The sequence below is a fragment of the Psammomys obesus genome, unplaced genomic scaffold (assembly GCF_907164565.1).
Source record: "Psammomys obesus unplaced genomic scaffold, mPsaObe1.curated_primary_1811, whole genome shotgun sequence".
Taxonomy (NCBI): domain Eukaryota; kingdom Metazoa; phylum Chordata; class Mammalia; order Rodentia; family Muridae; genus Psammomys; species Psammomys obesus.
In genome coordinates this window covers 1184917-1195049 of record NW_026592636.1, presented here as the reverse complement: position 1 = coordinate 1195049, position 10133 = coordinate 1184917, and the positions used below count along the sequence as shown (strand labels likewise).

The 10133-nt window shown below is 53.0% G+C and overlaps 1 protein-coding gene across 2 annotated transcripts in view; it reads left to right on the top strand.

Annotated features, from left to right (window-relative positions):
- Nucleotides 1-9674, top strand: part of Osbpl5 (oxysterol binding protein like 5) — a 52188-nt gene extending 42514 nt beyond the window's left edge. The window contains exons 14-22 of one of the 2 annotated variants that reach the window (XR_008720972.1): nt 656-754; nt 2799-2896; nt 3262-3351; nt 3447-3583; nt 4028-4213; nt 4511-4637; nt 5441-5567; nt 6474-6548; nt 8519-8585. Coding sequence is in view for 1 of the 2 variants with exons in the window: in XM_055614737.1 (XP_055470712.1) it covers nt 656-754; nt 2799-2896; nt 3262-3351; nt 3447-3583; nt 4028-4213; nt 4511-4637; nt 5441-5567; nt 6446-6548; nt 8519-8657 (1106 nt within the window). In the remaining variant the exon portion in view is untranslated. Of the gene's footprint in view, nt 1-655; nt 755-2798; nt 2897-3261; nt 3352-3446; nt 3584-4027; nt 4214-4510; nt 4638-5440; nt 5568-6445; nt 6549-8518 lie in introns of both variants that reach the window. The other variant, XM_055614737.1, reaches the window with a different exon arrangement.
- Nucleotides 9675-10133: the final 459 nt, after the last annotated feature.

Genomic DNA, 10133 nt, shown 5'->3' with positions numbered 1-10133 from the left:
ATAGATAGATAGATAGATAGATAGATAGATAGATAGATAGATAGATAGATAGATAGATAGAAAGAAGGTAAGTAGGTTCACAGAAGTGAAAACACAGTGTCCCATTGTATGAGTTCCATCAAATGTTTTGGTAGCCTGGCTGGTGGTGGGCCATTGAGTGTCCCAAGCAGGCCGGAGCATCCTGTAATCACAGGACATGCTCTGTCCTGTGCTGCTCTGAGCCTGGGAATGGCTCAGTGCCCAGGAATCTCACCAACACCTTTCTCTATCAGGCACTTCATCGCTTGTATGCAGGTGTGTGCTCAGGGCCCCTGTGTGCCCAGTAGAAGCAGAAGGTAGCATCTGGGGCACCTGCACCCAGGCTCCATTCACCTTTCCCACCTATGCTCCAAAAGGTTCATAGTCTCCTCCCTGGTACTCGCTGCTGGAGTAACTGAGCTAGACCACTGACATGCTGCAGGTCAGATGATTTCTCAGGATGCATAACGTGTGCAAACTAAACAGAGATTTTTATGACATCCAAGGCCATCCCCAGATTACCATCCCCAGACGGAGACACTGGGGACTCTGGAATACGTTGGAAGGACACGCAGACCTTGGGATCCAGCAGTAGCTAAAGGTCTGTGCCCTCAACAGCCCTGCCCTGTCCTTGCAGGGAACTCACTGTCAGCGCTCCTGGACGGCAAGGCTAAGCTCATCTTCCTGAACCGCAAAGAGGAGTACACCCTCACCATGCCCTATGCCCACTGCCGAGGTGAGTGTCTATGTCATGCCCCCGATAGCCCAGGCTAGCCTTCAGTCGTGGCATGGAGGGTTCTACCAGTTATTTTTTTTATTGCTGTGATGTGATAAAAGCAACTGAGGAAGGAAGAGTTTTATTTTGGTTCACAGTTTGAGGGTACAGTCCACCATGGAGAGGTAGGTGACACCATGGCTCATATTGAATCCACAGTCAAGAAGCAGAGATGAACACCCACTCAGCTGGTTTCTCATTTTTCTTCAGCCAAGGACCCCAGGGATGTGCCGCCCATATCCTCTGCCTTCCTTCCTCTGTTAAACCTTACCTTGGAAACACCCTCCTAGACAGACACCCCACCCCAGCTGTGATTCCAAATTCAGGTGTAGTTAACCTCCCTCTGGTGGGGGCTGAGGCTGAGGTTCACTGGTAGTGCACCTCCTGAGCATGCACCAAAAAAAAAAAAAGAATGAATCCGTCCTAGGGCTGGAGAGATGGCTCAGAGGTTAAGAGCACTGGCTACTCTTCCAGAGGTGCTGAGTTCAATTCCCAGCAACTACATGGTGGTTCATAACCATCTATAATGAGATCTGGTTCCCTCCTCTGGCCTGCAGCATACATGCAAGAAAAACACAGTATACATAATAAAATGAATCTTAAAAAAAAGAAAAGAAAAAAGAATCTATCCTAAACCTGGTGTGATGGCTCATACCTTTAATCCTGGCACTTGGGAAGCAGAGGTAGGCAAGTCTCTGTGAGTTCAAGGCTAGGGCTACATAGTGAGACCATGTCTTAAGAAATAAAAATAACTTTACCTTTGACTTGGCATAGCTCTAATAACCCAAAGGATGACCTGGACAAGTGGAGCTTAATTTGGGGAGCAGTGATTGCCTTATGCTCCTAAGTCTCCACACCCTGCCTGCAAAACTCCTGTCTCGAGTGACTCTAAGTCTGTGGCAGAGCTGATGCAGACCTGGCCAGAGACAACAAGCGCATTAAAGCAGGAGGGCAGATGTGCACTCAAAGAAACAGGCAGACAAAGCCAGACTCCAGCAAAATCTGGCTACCTGTGCCGTTGCCCTGATCTTACCGGGATTATAGTCACATGTTCTAGGCCTCAGGCTCACAGAGATACCCCAGTCTCTGCCTCCCAAGTGTTGGGATTAAAGGTGTGCTCAACTACTGCCTGGCTATCCCTTTTATTTTTATTTTATTTGTGTGTTTTGTCTGCATGTGTATGTATCACATGCTTGCAGAAGAGGGCGTTACATCATCATATTACCCTAGAAATAAACTTAGAAGATTGAGCTACCATATGGGTGCTGGGAATCGATCTCCAGTCCACTGCAAGAGCAGCTGGTGCTATTCACCTCTGAGCCAGCTCTCCGGTTCAGAGGGTTAGGCCATTTTCATCGTGGCAGGAAGCATAGATGCATGCAGGCCGACATGGTGCAGGAGAGGGAGCTGAGAGCTCTACATCTGGATCAGCAGGCAGCAGGAAGAAAGAGAGACACTGGGCCTGGCTTGGGCATTTGAAACCCCTAAGCCCACCCTTAGCGACACACTTCCTCCAATAAGGTCACACCTACTCCAACAGGGCCACACCTCCTAATCCTTGTCAAGCAGTACCTTTCCCTAATGAACAAGCAATCAAATATTATGAGCCTATGGGGGCCATTTTTATCCAAATCAGCGCAATTATGGTGGCAGTTTTAAAAATTAGATTGTTTTTCATATGAGGAAGAGAATTGAGGAAAAAGACATACTGAGTTCTCAGATGGACCCAGCACAGTCCTGGGGGACAGAGGAGAACAGACACACTGGAACAGTCCTGGGGGACAGTGGGGAACAGAAGCATCTATTCTCTAGTTCCAGAGCTGGTGCAGAACCTGGTCACAGATGTGATTGGTCAGACACTGAGATCGGGGCTCCTGAAGGAGCTGACCCAGCGAAGGACAGGCAGCCTCCTGGCTCCATCTCAGCAAACCCCTTCACTCACCCTCCTTGGCTGCCTGGTGACACAGGCTTTCAGGGCTGAATCCAGACACCAGTTGCATTTCAGGGATCCTCTATGGCACCATGACCATGGAACTGGGGGGCAAAGTGACCATCGCATGCGAGAAGAACAACCTCCAGGCAGAACTGGACTTCAAGCTCAAGGTACTGTATTCAGCTTGTGGGAGACAGTGCATGGAGCCCAGGCAGGGAGGGCTGGTCCCCTCCTTCTGCACCAGTGCCCCAAACAAGTACAACTGGGGGTTGATTTCTTTGCATCCCCAGAGGACAGACAGGCCCAGAGAGAGAAAGGAGTTTCCCCCAGGCCACACAGCAGAACCTGAGGATCTAAGTCCCATTGTCCTAATGGTGGCAGACTATAGATCTGAGTTGAGACTGAGGTGTTGGAATGAGGGCATCTTTTTCTAGTAGTGAGCCTCGTCTAAGCCATAGTCATGAGAATGACCTCTGTACTTCTGAGGACCCGGGTAGGACCCTTCTCCTCCCCATTCATCTGTCTGCTCTTGCAGCCATTCTTTGGGAGCAGCACCAGCATCAACCAGATCTCTGGGAAGATCATGTCAGGGGAGGAGGTCCTGGCACGTCTCACTGGACACTGGGTAAGACATCATCTCTCAGGGTGAGCCTGGCTTGGGCCCTAGGGTGGTCACCAACCAGGCCAGCAGCTCTGATGCTGCTGTGCCATCTGGGGCAGGACAGAGATGTGTTTATCAAGGAAGAGGGCAGCGGAGGTGCCGAGCTCTTCTGGACTCCGAGTGAGGAGGTCCGCAGGCAGCGGCTGAAGCGGCACACGGTGCTATTGGAAGAGCAGAATGAGCTGGAGTCCGAGAGGTGAGGCCCTGCACCCAGGAGCCCTGCTGACCACAGACTGTGATGACCTGTTGAAGGGTTGTCAGGGTCATGCTGCTGAGAGCACAGCCCAGGATGTCTTTCGAAAGGGCGGCCCCATTAATAGATCCGTCGTGCCAGGTCACGTGTCTTCCTGGGGACAACTGGAGGGAGAGGGCCCCATTATTGCCAACAAGGACATCCCTGTAGGTGGCAGGCCCAGCTTAGGAGAAATACAGCTCATACTGTAGAATCAAAACGTGGGAGACACAGGCTTCCTGCAAGATAGCCAGCCCTCTTTCACTGCCCCCTCCCCCCATCACTGAAGGTATCCAAGCAGAGAGCATTTGAAGCTTCCTTCCAATAGAGACAGGACTGGTTCTGGGCTGCCAATGAATGGGACCCCTCCACTCTGAGCTCATGACGTGTTGGTTCTCTGGCCCGCAGGCTCTGGCAGCATGTCACCAGGGCCATCCGTGAGGGTGACCAGCACAAAGCCACACAGGAGAAGTCTGTGCTAGAAGAGGCACAGCGGCAGCGGGCCCGGGAGCACCAGCAGAACCTCACTCCGTGGAAGCCACAGTTGTTCCGCCTGGATGCGCTCACCCAGGAATGGCACTACCGATATGAGAAGTGAGTGGCGGGTGGCCCCGGGGCCTGTGCAGTAGGGCTGACACTTGCAGACGGACTCCACTGGGCCTGTCTTGTCTTGGGGAGGTCATGGAGTCACCAATCTCCTCTCCCTGTCTTCAGCAGTACCTCATGGATAAGGTATAAGGAGGGGTGGTCAGATAGACCCTCTAAGCCTTCCTTACGGCCCCTGGACAGTGGCCATCCCCTGGGTCACCATGGGAAGCTGAGGTCTAGGCTAGGACAGAACCCTCTCCCATAAGGGTCACCTCTACTGATGACACCATCTGGATCCTCCAGCCTCAGCCCCTGGGACCCCCTGAAGGACATCGCCCAATATGAGCAAGATGGGATTCTTCACACTCTACAGAGGGAGACTATGTCCGGCCAGACAGCCTTCCTCGGGAGCCCAGGGTCCAGGCACACGGTTGGTACCCCTCACCAAGGCCCCAGCCCAGGCTTGATCTCAACTATGGGTATGGCTACCTCGAGGTCTACCCTCCCTTCACCCGGCCACCTGGCCCTCCTCCCTCAGTACCCATCTCTGATATTTCAGACCCTACCTGGCAGTGGGCCTCCACTGACGCCAGGCTCCGCATTTCTTCTTCTTCCTTCCCAGCGTGGGACCCAAGATGCAGAATATTTGGTTCGTGGGCACCCTGGGCCTCACAGTCCGAGACTTCATGACAGCCTATTACCTCCTGAAGTCACTTTTTCCTATTTTATAACTAAACAAACCCAAGCACGGGCTAGCCTGGGAAGGAAGAGAAGAAACCAACATTTATACATGCCTAGGGTCTGGGAAAGGCAGGAGGGACGCCAAAAGGTTGGGGGAGCTCTGAGAATAGAAGGAGGGAGATGCCCTTACATAAGGTGGGGCTATGAATAGCTCCATCAGGTGGTCCTAGCCACACGCTCTGGGTTCCAGGTGTGACTAGAACTGACCATGTGCCAACCCAGTGGCCAGACCATGCAGAGCTGGCTGGTTCTCATTCCTGCAGAGGAGTTCAACAGTGTTATATTCCTGATGGGAAACTGAGGCCCCAGAGATGGGATGGCTGCAGTTCGTGCCAAATGGAGATTCAAAACACCTGTGTCCAACTGCAAAGCCATCAGATCCGACCTCTGCACACTGCCCTACTCTAGTGCATCCTGACTTTAACAGGCCACCTTGTCCCCAAAGGGCCTAAGGGAAGGGATTCTAGATACAGTAACTCCATCTCTTTACAGGGGCCTGGCTCTGACCGGCGGCTCCGTAAAGCCAGTGACCAGCCCTCTGGCAATAGCCAGGTCACCGAGAGCAGTGGCTCCACACCCGAGTCCTGCCCAGACCTCTCTGACGAGGACTTTGTTCCCGGTAAGTGACTCCCAAGGGTTTCATACATGCCAGGCAAGTCCTGGCCCTGGCTAGTGAATGCCTTGTACCTTGACTAGCAGAGAGGGCAGAAGGAGAGAGCTGGTTGGTCCCTGCCTGCAGCCCCTCTACAGGATGGGAAGGGCCAGGAGGCACCTTTCAGAGATGAGGACACAACGTCAGCCCATCTTTGCTCATCCTGCTCTGCCCAATCCCTAAGAGAACTGCCTTCTCACAGGGCGCAGTCAGGCCTGATGAGGGCTGTAGCCAGGACATGGGGAAGAAAAGAGAGTGCCAGGTGTGTGACTCAGTGGTAAAATACCAGGCTGGCACATAGGAAGGCCTGGGTCCAGTCCCAACATAACGTAAATATTATCACATGGTGGTGCCCACCTATAACCCAGCACTCCAGCGGTCACACAGGAGATCAAGAGTTAAGATAAAGCTACATAGTGAGTTCAAATCCAGCCCAGCGTGCATGAACCAACTCTCAAAAATGAGGCATGGGGTGGAAGTAGCCCAAGGCTAGGATCTTCCTGAGCTGCAGGGATACTGTGAGAGGTTGGTTGGGCACTGTCCATTGCACAGCCCCTCACCCTGCCTCAGCCTCTGCCCTCAAGAGACGAGGGCTGTTACTGAGCAATCTACGTCTCCCCAACGCTGCCCCCACCTCTGCAGTGGACCGGCCTCATCTTGGTCACTCATCTCTAAGGTCTGCAGGCTAGCCCAAGCCGGCATCCCCTCCCAACCTTTCCCTGTCTCTCTGTGTCTGTGGCTGGCTCCGAGGGTTTCTCAGGTGGTAGATCAGGAGCTTGGTCAGCCAACTCATCCCAGCTGACCCCCATCTCTTTCTCCCTGCTGTCTCCATCCTGGACATCCAGGTAGTGAGAGCCCATGTCCTCGGTGCAGGCGAGAGGCACACGGGCTACTGATGCTACAAGAGGCGGTGCTGTCCATTCGGGAAGCTCAGCAGGAGCTGAATAGGTAAGAACGCAGGAGGTGGAGGGAGCCGCCAGCACAGGAGAGCTCCGCCTTCATGCAGGAGCCAGTGAGCACAGGCAAGGAGCTTAGAAGAAGGTGAGGGCCAGGGGAATTCCTCAGGGCCAAGGGGGCCTCCCAGGTGTGTGAAAGCAGGTAGCAGCCATCCTGGACACCTCAGGCTTCCGGCAACTCACCGGCACCACTCACAGATGATCCTCAAGGCAAAGGGAGTGTCTGAAAAACCACACTGTGTGACCTCTGTGGGTGTGAACAGGGCCAAACAGTTCCTATCAGCACACAGTATCACGTGAGGGCACCATACGCCACCACACTCCGTTCTCTTTTGTAAAATGGGTTAATAGCAGAGCCAACTAGGGGTGGGGGAGGAGCAGAATAGAGAGGGTGTGGCGAGCAAGCTTTGTGCCCATCCTACAGACACCCCACAGGTGACTGCCATAGTACTTTGTGATTCCTTTTCAGCTCTTGCCAAGCGGATTGGTTGGTGATGAGAGGTAGAGCTGGAGGGAAATGAGTCAGAGCTGGGAGACGGAGGGAGGGTGGAGACTGGCATGGAATGTGCCCTGTACCTCCTGGGTCAGGCAGGCACCAGACAGGCAGAGGTCTAGATACCTGACCGTGCATTGGCTGAAGTCAACTGTAGTTTTGGAAGTTGAGAAATCTGCTGGCTAGAGGATCATGCAGTGGCCTGCAAGGGGGAGGGTGGAGTGACAAGATCCTAGGGCCAGAGAGCCTGGAGTGGGTGGTATCCTGGCCCCAGAGGAAAAAATAAAAGATGATTCTACCAACTTTGTAGCATCCCACGCCAAGTGCTGGTTTTTCCTGCCTTGCTGAGTCACAGTGTCCTCCAGAGGTCTAAAAAAAAAAAAAGCCTCATTAATTCACAGGAGGGAGGGGGGGGGGGGGGGGGGGGGAATCGGCTTGTAGTCAGAGGCAAGGGGTGCTGGGAGATGAGTCAAGCCTGACATCTCTATTTTTCTGTGGACTGTGCACGTCATGTGTTTTCCCTGGAGACAGCTGTCATTGAAGCCATGAGTCTCAATGCTTGCTGGCCTTCTTCGCTTTTCCTCCTGCAATCACATAAATGTATACCAACCAGCTCATGAGAATGGGCATTCTAGGGTCTCTGGAGTTATTCTAATGTCACAGTGGGGAGCCCCACTGAAGGCTGAGGAGCTGTGAAGTGGGCAGATGGAGACACCCTCCTGCTCCCAGATGCTTACCCAGGTTTCTAGGTATCCTTAAATCAATCCAGGTTCATGCCTTTATCCGATGTCTCAACAATACAGTCACATGTTTTTGTTTTTGTTTTTTTTCAAGTTGCTCCTTTCCTAAGCTCTGGGGGCAAAGAAAGGGTTACCTGGTACGTCCAAAAGACAAAGAGCAGACATCAAGAGTCCAAGCTTGATGGGTTTGCTTCTATGTCCCTGGTCAACACACAGCCTGGGATGTCAACAAGACACTGAGTGTATTATATTCTAGAGGCTAGAAGTCCAAGATGGATGTCTTAGCCTGGCTTTTCCCAGTGCCCTGTCCCTGGCTTGCAGACATGGCCATCTGTGTGTCTATGTCTTGATCCCCTCTTCTTAGGATCCCAGTCTAGATTAAGGGTCCATCTCAGCAAGCCTTTTAGTGTAGCCACCTCTTCAGAGATCTCATCCCCAAATAGTCCAGGGGTCAGGACTTCAACAAAGGTTTGAGGAGGATACCATTTAGCCATCACCTCAGGGGTGTCAGGAAGGATACAAGAGGCCTAGTCCCCAGGCCCAGACCCTCCTATCCCACAATTGATACCCAGGTTCCTGCCCTGCTTGGATCTCTCTCCCTGCGGAGTTCCCACCCACACTTGTAGCCATGTTCCCAGCACACCAACATGTCATCTTGTCCCAGACTACTCTGTTGGCTGGGAGGGTGGCCATGCTGGTGTTGACACGGTCTCTTCCCTATCATTACAGGCACCTCTCAGCCATGTTGAGCTGCACAGTTCGTGCCGGGCAGGCACCAGTCCCCAGCCTCCTACAGAACCCCCGCTCCTGGTTCCTGCTCTGCATCTTCCTGACATGCCAGCTCTTCATTAACTATATCCTCAAATAAGAGCCCCTGGGATCAGCAAGGTGACGCCTGCAGAACTCCCTCCTAGGCACCCAGCACTTTACACCAGCCTGCAGAGGCACTGAGACCCACAGGCGTGGCCACTGGGACAGAAGGATCCTCCTACAAGAGGACGATATGTGGGACCTGGGCGATGAGGGTGCTGTGACCCCAGCTGTAGGACCCTCCAGGGACCACTGGCCTCTCCTACAGGGCCCTCCACCTAGCACCGGCCTTAATGCTAAAGCCAAATGCAGTTCCTGCCCTGCAGCGTGCCCCTGGTCTTCTCAAGTTGCCACTCCCAAGCCAGCCCCCATTTGCCATATGGCATTAGATCTGGGGCTCAGAAGGGTCTGCGCTGGCTTTGGACGGCCACTCACTGCAGCACAGGAGAGAGAGGTTTCCAGGAGCAGCAGGGCAGAAGACTCCAAGATTTCCCAGGGTTCTTTGGGTGGTGATGTTGACTTCTGGACAGTTTGCCTACCTTGTGCTTATACAAGCGTGGACAGGCTGCAGCTGCTCTGGTGAGGACACTGGGACTTTCATACTGTTGGTAAGCTGTTTGGACAGAAGCCTGTTCAGGTAGTTACTGCACTCACGTCTGCCCTACAGCCAGAGGAGTGCCCTTGCCAACTACAGTGTGAGTTTGTAAGCAAGGGAAGTGCCTAAGGGGTGTCCCCAAAGGCCAAGGAGGCTCATGCTTGCCACATGCCCTGACCAATATAGTCTTCCCATTCTGTTAACATTCTGACTACATAGAATTGCAATATTCGAGGCAGCTGTGTGCAGTGACCAGCCTCTGCATCCAGCCCCTGACCCTATGTGGATGGCACTCTGTGCGGGGGTGTGTGTGCGTGTATGGGCACCTACACGTACTCACATTTGGAGCCTTAATACCTTGTTGGTGTCCTCTCCACTGTAACTGATCCTTTCATTTTCCATGTTTTGTATCCATTTGTCTCTTCCCCAACCTGGGGTTGTGTCTGATCCATGCCTTGAAATAAATGGAAAATATGTGTATATTCTCTTTGGGGGAAAGGGGACAGTCCTTGGGAAGGAGGAGGAACTTTTGGGGAGATGGAAAACCAGTGTAACAGGGCTGTCTTGAGCTGGAGGTGCCAAGTGAGGGGCCCAGAAGTTGGGGTGCAGGTTCACAGTGTGCAGTGGGAAGATGGCCCACCTGATCAGTCAGGCAGTGAGCAACTGTGGACATGGGAAGGGTGTTGCCTGCCAAGGCATTCAGGGGCACTAGCAGGACTGGGCAAGTGAGGAAAGGGGTGGGGCCTGTTTCCTTAAGTCACTGTGATGGAGACGCTCAGGCTGGGCAGGCTGCTGTTGCCAATGTGGCCTTGCTGAGTTGATTACATTCCTGTGTGCTGAAGCATCCAGAGTAGCCCTCATGTCTGACAACCTCAGAGGTAAGCCGCAGCCCCCTTGATGACACATAGAAGATAATGGAGACCAGAGGGAATGAAGGTG